The 15,293-nt window shown below is 42.7% G+C and overlaps 1 protein-coding gene across 1 annotated transcript in view; it reads right to left on the bottom strand.

The window, feature by feature from the left end:
• Window positions 1-15,293, bottom strand: part of LOC128811852 (cytosolic carboxypeptidase 6-like) — a 181,883-nt gene that overhangs the window by 79,132 nt on the left and 87,458 nt on the right. The window contains exons 4-5 of the mRNA XM_053985793.1: window positions 14,097-14,249; window positions 369-531 (exon numbers count right to left, since the gene is read on the bottom strand). Coding sequence (XP_053841768.1) covers window positions 369-531; window positions 14,097-14,249 — 316 coding nt within the window. The remainder of the gene's footprint in view (window positions 1-368; window positions 532-14,096; window positions 14,250-15,293) is intronic.

Consider the following 15,293-nt stretch of genomic DNA (forward strand, 5'->3'; position numbering starts at 1 on the left):
GCACTCTCAACTTGCTATTAAAACAATAACACAAACACAGGGCTAATGAGGGAATAAGGAGAGAAATGAAGAAAGAAATGGAAGACTGAGGAAGGGAATGGATCACAGACTCTCCAGGACTAGCTCCTATAACAAGTGTGTGAGACAATCTCCTACAAGAGGGAAATGGCTTATTTGATCTAATGTCTTTCTCTTCTTGAGTTTCCACAGTATGGAGAATCAATATGAGGGAAATTAAAGCATCAAGAGCAGACTCACATTTCCACTTGTGTGTGTTTCTATCTCAGCAAACTCTTATGGAGACAGAAGTATTTACCTTAAGTGCCTGGTTCACATGTGCTGCAAGAGGATGGATTTCAAAAGGATACAGGCTTCCTCGGTGTAGGGCACAGCAGAAGCAGTTCCACCCAAAATGTAGCTGTAGAAGGAGACCTCCAGAGTGTAGCAGTAGGATGTGTCATTTAGGAGCCCGCCAAGGAAGCGCCGGCCTGTCCCAGCTTTCACAGCATCCCTGTTGAATGACGTGCTGGACTGCAGGAGCAAGAACACAGGGACACAATGAGAGCTCAGGAGTGCAGCAAGGGAAAGAGTCTCTGAGAAGAGAGAGCAGCTTCACTCACATTGCCAGATCTCATTTACACTGTATGGACTGCTCTGGTTTTCGGTCGTGGCCTGGAAGGGGAAGCACAATTCTGGCACACAGGCTATAAATGATGCCTCGCAGACTCTCACAAAATTCATCTGGGTTCACCATGAATATCAGATTTTCCTCTTCCCCCTCAGATAACACAAAGCAAGGCTGTCATATGCAGGAGTTGAAAGCGAGCCTTCCAGATCCCCCTTGCTCAGGAGTTCAGCTGTACCATCATCTGGATATTGCATTCCTTTGTCTCCACTGCATTCTCTTGTATCATACTAGTCCCCTGTATCATACTATTCCCATGTATCATCACAATTCCCCCCATCCCTTCACCTAGACTCTTAATCAAAGCAGAAATACAGGGGCATTTATGTTTTGGTGAAACTTTCTCACCTAAGACATTTGATTGGTTCATAAATTAGGTCACAGAAATTTCCACTTCACTAACTTAAATGTTAAGGGGGTGTTGCTCTCTGGGTGGAAAAATCTACCTCGCTATTCTACAGCACTAGCAGCACAGTATAAAAGGCAGTATTTTGTGCTATTACTGAAGATCTGGCTATAAGAACCCTACAGCTTTATGACTATTCATTTGAGGGGTGGAGGGGAGGACTCCAAGCATTTCCATAAATGAGTTTTAGCTCTCCTTTGAAGGCATGACATCTGGAGACTAAAGGGCAGCTCATCTTCAGGTTGATTGAAGTCTCAGAGCTTGTTCCTACCAACTAGACAGAAAAATGGATTCTGATTTCATTTTGATTTTCAGACTCTATTCAGAAACCTCATAACCATTAGACTGAGCCAATCTGGGCTCAGCACAAGCTAGTGACAACCACAAAAAAAAAAAAAAAGATCCAACTTGGATCTGTTGTATAAAAGGTCATCATATCTCCTGCTGTAAGAATTTTATGTTGCCAGTGAAACACAAAGGAACCCTTAACACAGCTCATTGTTCAGTCATCGTGCCCATGGTGAATTCTTTGAGCTGTCCAGTGTCCTCCTATGGAGCCTTAGGGCTGCTACCTTTTCTAGCTAACACAATGTGAATATTTATGAAATCCATCTCTTACCAAAACTGGGGAAAATAAAATTTCCTTTGCATTTAAGAAATGGAGTGCAATGGTTCAAAATGCTGAACTTCTCTAGACTGAGAGAATCAGGTTAATACTGACATGAGCAACAATTCTTGATAAATACTCTATACCAGGAGATATAAAAAGTAGAAATACCTGTGGGTTTATTAACATTCTGAATGTCTTGAAGTCTCTCTCATGTTGTAAAAAGGAAGGCTTTTCAGATTAATTAGAATAAAATGGAATTGGGTTTCTTATTAGCATTATATATAGGTGTTTCCAAATGCAACTTGTTGTCTTTTTGGTAACATAATATTTAACATTGTGGTAATTTGTACACAGAATGCATTCTCCTATGTAGATATCATATAATTTCTGCCAAATTACATAGCAGAAGCCTGCAGGATATTCTGAATACCTGTGGGAGAGGAAGTAAAGCACTCATAAGGAGTGTAGGGAAAATTAACTGTTAATTTGATATATAGGATAAAATAAAGAGGGCTACAAGAGGGAATGTTCTCTGGCTTCCTGCAAAAGAAACCTTCAAAAGGCTACTGAGATCCTGAGATGGAGGGAAGCTTTGGCCTCAGTTAAATTTCAGAATCAGAGGAAGATGATCATGCTCAGGGGATTGCTTCCTGAGCCAAGTGAACACCAACTTCAGTGGAAGGTGCTTCACGTTCAAACAAATGCCTGCAGTGGAACTTTTAATGCACGAGAGCATCAGCTGCTGATGGAAACAAAGCAACAGGACAACAAATGGCTCAGGACAGGATATTGGGCTTTGCGTGCAGAAACATCACTCACGAAGGGACTAAGCTAATTCTGAGGCTGTATTTGGCACAGGAAAAACAAGGAAAATGTGGGAGGAGGTGACTCAGGGAAGACATTAGGGATAGAAGTACTTCAGTGAGTAGGAGACTCAGTTACTGATATGGAACATTTGAGAAGATTATGGAATCTCATCAACTACATTAAAAACAAATTGTACAGGTATCTACTGAGTACAGTTTGTGTTTTTGGGATACAGTTTGCACATGAAATCCTTCTCCTATTTCCCATTATTTTAATCAGACTAAAAGAAAGTTATGAGTAGAATTCCTAATAGATGATTCTTGAGCTAAATCTTACATAATATTTTCATCACAGTTCTTGGCACAGTAAAGGAGGACCGTGCCAACAAAATTTGCTGATGACACACTGTGGAATGAATCATCATTATGGAGGAGGTTCTGAATATCATACAAATAAAAAAGCAGTGGGATGACTTTGAGGGCCAGAGTGATTGTAGTCAGATGAAACTCAGCCACACAAGTGTCAGGTCATGCACTGAAGCATAATAAAAAAAAAAATTCTGCAATAGGCTAAAACCTTGTCAGCTGGAAATACATGAAGAGAGAGTCTGATGTGTTACTTCACTGAAACGATTTTTGCTTTCTAGCAGAGGTTGAATCTAGTTATTGGCAAAATTATATTTGCCATATTTCAAAAGTGAAGCATAAGTAGTTTAAATATTATCAAGACAGTTATATAAATGGTAAAAAATCAAACAAACAAAAAAAACCCACCAAAATTAAGAATTTTTCAGAGTTTGAATTTTTATAATACTATTTCACATGGCTTGGGGCTTTGGGTTTTGTTTTGGGCAGTGGGGGGCTGTGTTCTATATTTTTGTGTGTGTATTTGTGGGTATTTGTTTAATAGAAGAGTTTCAGTTTTCAGCTGTACAAAATTACTTGAAATGGTAAAGGCATTAATAAAATCCTCTGTTCATTTCTTTGCCAAGTGGTACTGAATTTCCAAGGAATAAAAAGCTGACCCTTCATTTAGGTACACAAATGTAGATTTTGAAGGTTATCATTGTCCTCTTTTTGAACAAAAAACCTGATGGCATAGGCCAACTTGGTGTCTCAAGTAAAAGATAAAATCTCTCATTTAACTCAAGAAGGTTGGGGTAGAATATGACAAATACATGTTTTGAAACAGCAGCTTGGGCCTGGCTCTAGAGCAAGTGTTATAAGCCAAAATATGATTTGATATTTTATAGGAGAAAAAGAAAACTACAGATTAAAGAAAATTTAGGTAATGACAGGAAAGAGGAGCAGGTACTTGCTGAGTCTAACCTTCTACTCACTGTTTTAGGTCAAGATAAAGGGAGTGGGGGGAAAAAAAAAACAACTCGCAAAACTTTGACTCCTCACCACAGCCGATCTTGAAGTTTTGCCCATGCACATTTATTTAATCAAACCCTAAGCTGGGGAAAAAAGGGGTGGGGGTGGCAAGAGGAGGGCACGAACACAGGGAAAGTTGTCTGCAAATGAGTCTCTTGCTTTTCTGGGAGAATCCATTTCCCTAATCCCCTTTGCAAAGCTAAACTGAAGTCATCATTAAACAAATGCACTGAGCAGGCACAGCAGGAGAACAGCTAAACAAATATTTATTTCTCCAAGGCTGAAACACATGGGAGTGTTAACAACAGCAGCAGTGAGAAGCACAGTCTGGAGGGTGGGGGGAACACCAAAGACTTTGAAGTTCTTAAATAGTGATATTTGTATAAAATCAACAGTAATGCATTATTAAAACACACAGATACATTAAAGCTCACAGAAGGACTTTGCTTCCCAGCTGGTGTGAGGAAATTCAGTGAACAAACAGCTATCCACAGAACTAGAAGCTGCCAAGAAATCCAGTGTTAAGACAGCAGAGAAGGAAGGATGAAGGGTTCCCTTACTTTCTGGTGGAAAGAAACTCACCAGAAAAAACAGATTTCAAACACATTTGGGAGCCTCAAGGTGTGCTGACCCTCTCTCTACACATCAGGCATTAGTGGCAGCTTTCCCAGGCCTCCCTACCAGACTTCATTCCTCCTCCCCGTGCTGTGCTGAGTGTCAAACTGTGTGACCAGTTTCCCTGCTGGGAACGGCAGTGAACAGCCAGGCAGCACAGGGACATTTCTGAACCAACTGGACCTTATTCAGACATTGCAGCAGACAAAGATGCGTGGAAGGAAATAAGAAATAAGAAAAAAAAAAAAAAGCATTAAAATTCTTTTTGGAGTGATTTCAAAGCAGAAAAGAATCTTGGCCCTTGGTCAGACCCATCGAAGTGCCAGAATCACTGTCCCTTGGCTGGTAAGGACACTCAGTGGTCCAGTAAGGCTGGTGCCCCACAGTGTGTCTCCTCAGTGAATTCAGCCCCCTGGTAGGCAGTTTGTGAGCTCCACAGCCTGGGCAGTTCCCTCAGGGCTGGGGGATACTCTTGGCTCCTCAGCACCGCTCCACCTTCCCGCTAACAGTGACAGGAATGAATGCACTGGGCAGTCCCGTTCACAACTGTGGCAGGGTGCTGATTGCCTCTGCATGCCTCTGGCAGTCACAAGAGTGGCTCCAAAAGGCAAAGAGGACATTTCTCACACATCTGAGAGTGAATTTGCTCCATCTACCCTCTGCAGCCCTGATGGACTTGGATTCTGAATGGCCCTGCACGGTGGGAGCGTTGGCTGGTGGGGCCTCCTCCTCAGTGTGAACTCAGAGGGGACTTGGCTTGCTTCAGCACCTGAAAACCTCAGGTTGCACAAAAGGAGAAATTGGAGGCAAATGCCAGTAAAAGTGGATCCACTCTTGAGTGGAAGAAGGGATAACAAAAGGGGATGAAATGTCAAGCAGGCTGTGTCCAGCCAGTGATGGATGGGAGCTTACATGCCAGGCTCCTAACATGGGATCCAGGGTACGTACTGCGCATCACTTCTGACCGATCCTGAGGTGTTTCCCCAGCCCAGCAAGAAAATAAAAAAAAAAATAATCACAAAACATTCAGAAAATGCCAACCAGGCAGGAATCTGGTCACAAGCTTTGAAAGAATGCAGAAGATGAAATTCTGGCATAGCAAGGTCCAGGGAGGTTCCCGAAATTCAAGAGAGAGATTTTTACCAGCTGTTCACAACTCCTGCAACACAACTGATTATGGATGTGCCTGTGGAAGGAAGTAGCAAACTGCATATATCTTCAAAAATCTGAGCTCTGGTGTGCACATGAATGATTCCCAGATGATCACTTCTCCTCACAAAGTATCTGCATGAAACTCAGAATAAAGGGATCTTCCCTAAAGTTTCTGATATATAAAGACAATGTAGGTCCAGAAAATGTTCTACAAAAGGATGTAGCATGTAAAACTGCATGCTCAAAAATCATAAAATTATGTTAGGAATCTTTCCTGGAGAAAAGCAGAGACAAAACCACTAAGAGGATTCATAATTAGAGAATGGTTTCATATTGCAACATACAATTAAAAATATGCTGGGTCAGCCTATGCCATTTCCATAGCTGTGTTTCACAACTATGAGCCTAACTACTCCTAAAAACCCCACTCCAAACCCAGTAAAACTGCCCACATTTTGCTCATTCTACAGTTAAGAAATAAACACTTTACCTGCTGGGGTAAACTGGGATTATGCATACAAGTTGTTTCATGTTCTTCAGTGATCAACACCAGCAATGGCTAGGTGTAACCAGGACCATTACATCACCAGAGCTCTCTGCTGATGCTGCTCTTATAGATGAAGAGAAAGGTTTTTTTTTCCCAAAGCAGGTCTGACCTCTATGAGCCCTCAACTCAGTGCCCTGGTGTGGCCAAAAAAAAAAAAAAAAAAAAAAGTGATAATAAAAAGTTAGTGCTCTAGAAGAAACGGAATGGCACACTTGTCATCAAGGAAGAATAGACGTGGCACTGGGAGATGGACTGGAGCCCAGGCAATGTCAAATCCATCTCAGAGAGCAGTTTTACAGTATCAGCTATAACTCACTCACTCTCTTTTTCTAGAATGCTTTATTGAAGTCTGCAAAAGTTTGAGAAAGGGCACAGAAATGCACTGGCTTTGGAATCTTTGCCACAGATAGAGCTGATTCCTGCCATGATCTGTCCGCCTGTCACTGCTTTGACCCTGCCAAACTGTCTTACGAGCAAAACTTAACCTCCTTACTTCTCTGGAAGCACTGAGCAAACTTCTCACTTCAAAAACCAGCTTAACTCTCTTAACTCTATAATAGATTGGAAAATAGATGTGTTGGTGTGGCTTGGGGTTTTTTGGGTATTTGTTTTGGTGTTTTTTGTGACCGACTACCATCAACTCCATGCCAACTGGCTCTGAAGACTTGGAAATCATGGCATTTGGAAGGCTGCTAACAGGCAGGCTTCCTCCAATTTATTTAACAAGCTACAGTCAGCATCAATCCCCAAAGCAGACAGCTGATCTGAAGGAGGGAGCAGCCAAAGAGGAAGGATTCTGGGAGCAGAGGTGTGATGAAATGGGAACAGAGCTCAAAATTACTCCACAATTCATCTCACCTTGCAGCTTAGCCATGTTTCTGATGCACAGGAAGAAAACTTATTTCATCTCAAAATCAATTGTGACTACTGAAATCTGGGAAGAAGTGGTTTAGAAAAGTTCAGGATCATTTCAAAGAGGAATTCCATTGTTTGAAGCTTTTCCAGGTCCCTTAGGAACAGGCAGACTGGACTGATATTCCTGTGAATAGGGCTCACTCACTCTCACAGGAGGCTCTGCAGTTGACAGCATTTTCATAATTTCTGTGCGTGGTAGGAAACACTGAGGTGGGCAGAAAAGTTTGGGTTTAGCTGGGGAATGTTCTCTGATCTAGAGTTTGATTTGCAGAAATCTGAGGAAAGGCATGCAGAGGAGACCTGGAACAGTTTGACCTGCACCAAGAATGTAAGAATACCTAAAACTGAAACTTGAAGACCAAACAACCTCGAGTCCTAAAAGATTATTAATCATTCTCCTCCCTGTTTCTTTTTGCCTTCTTCCTCCTGCTCAGTGGAAAGCAATCACCCTTCCTTAGAGGTGGCATCACTGTTGTAGGACTACCATGAACACAACCTGCCTAGCACCACATTCTCAGGCTTTAAAGTGCAATTCTCCTCAGAGAAATAACAGTTTAAAGGTACATTGTCACCACACACACACCTGCTCCCTGAGGGGCTTCATTATCCCTCTAATGTGCAGTGAAGGAACACCAGCTCTTTCCCCCTCCCAAGTGTCCTTCAGTCATGCCTGCTTAAGTTGCCTGATAAAAACACATATTTGCACGGTCATTAGGAGAGAGGTTGGAAGGAGGGAGCTTTATAAGCTCTCACTTTATGCCTAAAGACCAAAAGTACCAAATTAGTTCTTTTTTTTTTAAAAGAAATTCTGCAGCTAGACAAGTAACTGGCTTTCACGCTTCAGGGTTTCAGCTGTTCACCTGCAGAAGTGCAATAGCTGCACTTTTTACTGCTCATTAATATCTGTGCTCTGCTGTACAGCTCCAGGACTGATGGAGGTCTCTGCACCTTGAACCAGCACCAGTGCAGGGATTTGGCCTGCATTTCCCATTCCCCAGAATCCTTCCCCTCTTGCACCTAAACTGGTTAAACTGGTTGTACTCCCAGCTCCCACCTCCCCTGGTGCTACAGCTCTGAAGCTGTGCATTGAGTTTGCTGGCTTTAGCACAGCAGCTAACACGACTGGAATCCAAATCAAACCAGCAGCTCTCCTGAGAGACAGCTCCTTAAACAGCACCTGCAGCCAAACAAAGCAGGGTGGGGATGGTCTGAGACCTTCACAGAGCCAGGCAAGGGTTTCCCTACAGAGCTTGGCACCCCATCACAGCCTACCTGGAAAGAACAAGAGGAGGAGGCAGATTCCACCCCATCCTCAAAGCACACCTCAGAGCTCCTTGTTACTGGATCTGCCATCCTGAACACACACACCCAGAGTGTATATCCCAAAACATCCTTCCTCAGGTCATCTCAGCTCCTCCTTTAGTGAGTCTGCATCTCCCCATCACCACAAGTTCACTTAACCACAAGTGACAAGGTCACCACTCAAACATTATCCTGCCACCCATTAACCAGAGTTAGGCTGGAACTTCTCTCCCTTTTAAGAGCCCTTCTCTCCCTTTTTAAGCTGTGACCAGTGGTGCACACAAATAGGGGATCTGAAAATGTATCAGGTTAATAATGAAGGAAAGGCCTGCCTTCTCCTCCTGGTTTTTTTACTAGCAGCAGCCTCTGCTTCTCAGAGCTCCTCCCCCAAAGATGCCAATGGTGGCATTTCCTAGTCTAAGCTCTACAGAATAACCACACTGTTTAGAAAATAACTCAGGTCTCTGGAGTTCTCACTTTCTCCATTTGTCAGTAGAAAACGAGACATTTCCTCAAAATATACAATAAAATAGCCTCTAGCAATAGCCTGCAATTCTTCTCTTTACAATACTTTCATGAGCATGAGCGTGGTCTCCTGGGAGTGCTTTCATAATCATTTATACAAATGACAGAAAACTAGGACAATGAGAAGCAAAAAGGAAAATACAGCCATCATGCACCCAGTTGCTTTGAATAGTTTGCAGAAAAAGTGGTTTTCTCTGTAGCAAAGAGTTCTCCTCAATTGCAGGCCTAAATCAGGGGATCACAACCTTCCTAAGGTGAGACAGGATGCTGCTCCCAGAGCAACTCAGTGCTCAAACTCCTTCTTGGCTCTCTCAAGCCTCCAGGACAGTTCTCTGAGCCAGAGGTGTATTCTACATGCATTAAAATATCATGTGGTTAGAAAGGTAATACCCAAAAAGATATCCTTCCAGGGGGACAGGTGTCCAGTTCTTAACTACCTTCCTGTCCTTCCTTCCCAGCACAGTTTGTCCCATCTGAGGAATTTGTGGTGCTCTGCACGAGAGGCAGCTTGCAGGAGAACCTACAGCAGCTCCTTCCATTGCTGCTGCTCTGGGAGGCTGTCACCTGCTCCCAGGGTTGACATTAGGTAAGAGTAATGTTGCTCTTTGAAAATAAACCATAAAATTGCTATGAAAACTTGTTTCTTCTGTGTACATTCTAAATTTCTACCTGTGTGAGGATGGAGAAGGGGCTATCGACTCCTATATGCACAAACAACTAGGCAAGAAGGTACTGAAAGAAAATCCATTTCTTCCAACACTTCCCCCCTCTCCTTTTCTCTTCAATACAAATTCAATCCTCCGTATACAAGGAGGGGTGAACTGGTGCAGCACAACATAATGGAATAGTTTCATTTCACTGAGAGTTTCCAAAAGGCAGAGTCCTTGGGAGACCAAAGCCTGTGACAAGAGAAGGACAGACTTTACAGTCTGTTCCCTGTGCCACCAGAAACACATTTCCTGTCTTGGCTCACCCAGCCTCCAGAATAAATAAATAAATAAATACATAAATAAATAAATACATTTATGGAGCAACACGTCCAAGAAGCAGCAAGCAGAAATGCATCCCAGAGGGGTGCTAAAGCATATAATAGCTGTATTTGTCTTCCTGGATATACCTTGGTACTAGACTACAAAAAAGGAGGCAGGATCATTTGTTGTGCTCAGGTTTTAAGAGATTTCTGAGTAGATCTGTTAAGCTTGCATGATGTTAACAAAACCTACCTGAACACAGGCAGCTTTTGCCTTTCTGGGAGAAGAGTCTTTTTTTACCAAAGCAGCAGAGAGGCACTTAGGAAGTGGTGATGCAAGTGAGTATGGATTTTACTTCAGGATAAATTCCAGGCAACTTTTCTACTGCTTTCCCTTCCTTGTCCAGCCATATACAAGCTGGGTTTATTGTTATTTCAGAACAGATTATAGGGATTTGATCATTCAGTGTTCATATTACTGCCTCAAGCACTTGCATCACCACTGCCTTCAGAGGGAGGTATCCAGCCAGGGTAAATCATACCAGCCCAGAGAGGCTGCCAAAGGTAGAATGGAGGAGGTTTGCTGGAACGAACACATCTTCCCTAAGAAAGCTTGGATGGGGGGGATCCTGTGAAAATGAGAACAGCAGATCTAGAGTTTGTGGATCAAAGAAAGACAGCAGAAGATATAAAGATATTAAAATGCTTTTCTTCATTGCTTTGTGTTTGATATCCAAACTAAAAACAAGCAACTGAACAAAACACCACCACAAAAAGTACCAGTGCAAATCATTCCCTATCTGCCTCTTCTCATATTGCTGAGACAATTATAGTCTCTTAAAATATATTTTAGGTCACAGTGTTATGGCATTGGAGTTAACAACATGCTTCCCTAAAGGAAACTGGGTGGGTTGCTGTCTAGAGACTTCACTCTTGAGTGTGAGCATGACATAAAACAGGGAACTGCTGACAAAGAAACAAGAGTGGCACTTGGGACATCCAAGTTTTATTCTCCAATTTCTTCAAGCAAATAATTTCTCACCCACTTGTTAACTCTTTTTAAGCATGATTGGAAGCTTTTAGGGTTGTGGAGTTCCTCAGCAGTTACCCAGCATAATAGGACCCCAAGTTTTTATCAGGGTCTTTGGCTAACCTTGGCACACAAAGGTCAAACAGTGTTTCTAAGGAAGGTTCTCTGCTGGGAGGCTGAATACAACAAAATTGAATGAGAACTCAAACATATCGCAAGTTCCACCAGTTCACAGTCTAAAGGGAAGAAAAAAAAAAAGAAACCAAACTGACTGGATCAGGCCAAGTACCTCTGGCTGGTCTTTATCCTTTAACTGAAAAGAAAAGCAATCTTTCCAAAGTGATAAAGCCACCCAAGAACAGCTGCAGTTGTTTCTTTTAAATGAACCAGAGAGAACAGATGGTCTCCTCTCATACTGTCATAAAGGTCAAAATTAGCCACTTCTAAGACTAGCAGGTTCTTGAAATGCTCAAATGCTTGTGTCTGGTCCTTATGACTAATCCACTCTCCCAAACAAGAAAGGTCAAATGAAGAACATCCCTACAAAAACTACAACTACTCCAAGCCATGGCTGATGTGTAATGCACTCAGACATGGTGTCAACAGCTGCTCCTAAAATGCAATGAGTCAGCCTTTCAAGAGAGCATGTCAGCTTTCACTGTTAGAGCTTTCACATGGATTACATTTACTTCCCAGCGTTTGAAAATATCCTTCTTAAGCATAGAAAATATAAAATGTTTTCCTTACACATTTTGTCCCTTTTGCCCAGGCAGCTGCCCAAGAATGTCTCATGTATTTATCTGGGAGCAAAACATCCTAGCCCTTCTTCCACTTTCCTTTTCACATGCTGACAGCTAAACCAAAGCCAGGCCTGTGCTTTCTGAAGTCACGTACAAATGAGGAATTCCTGGTCCCTTTCACAACTTATGCCTCTGAACCACAGTCAGTCTTCCAGAGAGCTGTGGGGTCACGTGTTTTGCCCAACAGACAGGGCACAGAGACACTGGGTGACTCTCCTTTGGTCCTGTAACAGGCGTGTGGGTACAAATCCCCTATCCATCCCCTACTCTAATCACCAATCTCCCTTGGATACTGTCATTTCAATAAAAAGGCCTATTGGGAATGACAGGTGAAGAAAGCAGCCCAGGCATGAAATGCACTCTAAAGTATATTAATAGAAGGTTGCCAGACGAAACAGCACAAGGCATTTGATCGCATCATCTTAGGCTTGTTGTTCATGCCCCTTTGCATCTGGCTGTGTGATTCCTGCCAGATTCTTGGCTGGAGGAGCAGAGGAGGATTTGCCTGCCTTCCCTAACCCGTGCTGGGCTCAGCTGCAATCATGCAGAGCACTGAAAGAAATCCCTTTGAGTTGGGATTCATTCCGAACATGTAAAACCCAAATGACTGCTTCTCCAAAGTGAATCCCATTTCACAGCAAGTAGGTTATTAGTGTGGAACTCCATACAAGTAGCCTGCATTCAAAAGCCCTCTGCATTATTAATAGAAGATGAGCTTTTGACATCAAAGGAGAACCATTATGTATGCTAAACGGTGGCAAAAATTGTACCCGCACTTCAAACCTTTTCAGCGCTTTGTCCCTTGTAAATCAATCAAGGTTGACAGATGCTTTAAGGAGAGTAATCTTTTCAATGATACTGTCAATGGATAACATAATGGAACATTGTCTCTGTGCTGTGTGAAGACATGGAGCTAGTCAATTATGGACAACACTTCATGCAGCCGCCAGTTTTCACTTGAAGTGCTGCTGTTGAAGTATTATAATCCCAACAAATGGCCGCAGCAGCATACAATGTAAATGAGACCTCCTGAAGCTTTGGAAAATTCATTAGTAACAACAGTGGTCCATTCCCACACTTTCAAACACCAGCCTGGTAATGTTAACGATGCACTTCCCCCCTTCCCTTTGAGCAAGCAGTAGGGCATATTTACATACACTATTTTAAGTCTTCAGCACATTTCCCCCCCCATTTTGGATTCCTTTCCTCTCCTCATCTGATATTTCCAACGAGTCGCATAATCCACATGTCTGGAGGCTGGAAACAAGAAAACAGGCCTTCCTACTTGGGGACACGTCATCTCTACACACATGTCAGACACCTTGTGGCCGTCCCTTTTTCCAACACTTCTGTCTGCTCAGCTGCCCTGGGAAGAATGGCCTGGATGGATGGCAGGGGAAAAGCTTCCAGCCTCAAGAGACCAGTGAGATGTCAGGGGGAAGTTGAACGCACCCAGTGCCAGCAGCACCTAGGTAGAACTCTGCTCAAGAGTCAAAAGGGAGACTGTGCTGTTTATTTAGCTATTGGCTTCTATTTCCTACATCATCTTCTCAAAGATTTTCCCTTTGTCAACGAAGGCTTGTGCTAAGAGGAACACTTAATCTCCCACAGCAGCAGAGAGAAATCCCACACTTGAGCGCAGAATCTCTAAACTCCTGTCAATTGCAGGTTTTCATTGCTATGATCTGTGTGTAAATGCCCCTTACCCCTCATGTGTTTTTGAAACAACCAGGTGCAGACCAGAAACTCAATCACTGTGGTCTCCTTGGGTAAGAACAAGCTGTTCCTTGAACCCAACTTCTCCTTTCCCACTCTCCAAGCTGTAAGTATTGGGCAATTGAAAATCCTCTTGCAGAACAGTTTTCTATGGTAATATCAAAGAATTTCAAAATTATAAATTCCCTTTGCCACAACTTTCAACAGATGTTATCTAACCTTTTCTTTCAACCTGATTAATTTTATTTCTATTTGTTAGCATATTGTAATTTAGAGTATACAAATAAAATATTTGACAAATTAATATAAACGTTGGAACAATAAAGTTGATCCACTTGATCAAAAGACAAAAGATATGAGAAAAACAGGGTGTGCCAGTAATTCAGAACCAAAGGTTATTAAACAGAAGATGAAAAACCTGGTTTTGTTCATGTGTCTGATGACATATATAAAATCACAACTTACCAGTGCTGGATAATGCAAGAATAAGAAGGAAGATGGTAGCTAATAATAAATTTTTTAAGTAGGCTTTTATTAATACTGAAATAAAATTCACTCAATCAAATAAAGCCAGAGATTTATTATAAAGACAAAAAAAATATAAAAACTAGGAAAAAATAATTAAGAAAAACTGCCTTACATAAGAGAAGTCTTCAGCATTCTGACAGAGTAGCTTGGGAAAAACAGCCTGTCGCTGAAATCTTTCCTCATCTTCAAAGATGTTCCCATACATGAAGCCATTCATCATGGTGGAGTGGGCATGGATGTCGATATAGAACTCCAGGTTAATCTTCTGTTGAGGAAAAACAACAACAACAAAACATTCAGCACGAGATAAATCATAACTGAGTTATGCAGGTGAAGCCTCCCATAAATCCAGCCCTGCCATTCCTGAACCCATCCATGGTGCCAGCATCAGGGAACCACGCTGAAGATCTCACTGTGATGCACACAACCATTCCTACCTCTCTGTGGGGGCATGTGAAATACAACAAAGGACCATGACAGACATTTGTTTACCTTTTTTTGAGAACATTGGAACATTTTGCACAGGACACTGTGCAAAATAGAGCCAAACCATCCTTCATTGTGATACAGGGCTTACTGCCAGTGATAAAAATATGCACCTTCCAGTTCTAGAGCACGACTATTTGGGCATAGCTTTGCCATCTCTGCACAGTTCTGCGTTGAATTATGCAGATGTTCCCTTCTGCCAGGTGAAACAGGCTCAAAATTGTGTAAAAAAGACTCCAGTATTTCCTGTGCAGTTTATTTCTGTGTATAAGGAGAAATACTGCAAAATATTTTGTCTTCCTCTCCTTTCTGGCAGTAACTCAACAGAACAACTCTCCAAAGCAAGTGCCTGGAATAGCTCTCTGCTTGTAGCTCCCTACAGGATTCTGCACAAACCCTTGCTTTAAAAGAAGACAGCAGGATCCCCTAGCACAGAAGTGCCTGCTCTGCCCATATCCTTCCCATGGCCTCAGTGGGAAAGAGGGAATATTCACCTGGATCCCTACACACGGTGCCATCAGCAGCACTGTCCAGCACTAAAGAGTGATACCAGAGCAGATGCCACAGCATTACCCAGTTTCCCCAAATTCTTACAGCTTCTGGACCTGAACAAATGACGTGACAAGCCCATCCCTGCCACCTGGCCAGCACGGGGCCATTGGGGCTGTCCTGGTGCCCAGATCTCAGATGTCCCTGCCTCAACAGAGGGCTGGAGAAGAGCTCTGCTGGCAGCACGATGCTCATGGTGCTTCTCCCTGCACTGAAGTACAGCAGGAAGCTCTGCAGCCCCAAGCCTCTCCTGCACACAGAGCTTGCTGGGCTG

Source organism: Vidua macroura, chromosome 9 (assembly GCF_024509145.1).
Source record: "Vidua macroura isolate BioBank_ID:100142 chromosome 9, ASM2450914v1, whole genome shotgun sequence".
NCBI classification, from domain to species: domain Eukaryota; kingdom Metazoa; phylum Chordata; class Aves; order Passeriformes; family Viduidae; genus Vidua; species Vidua macroura.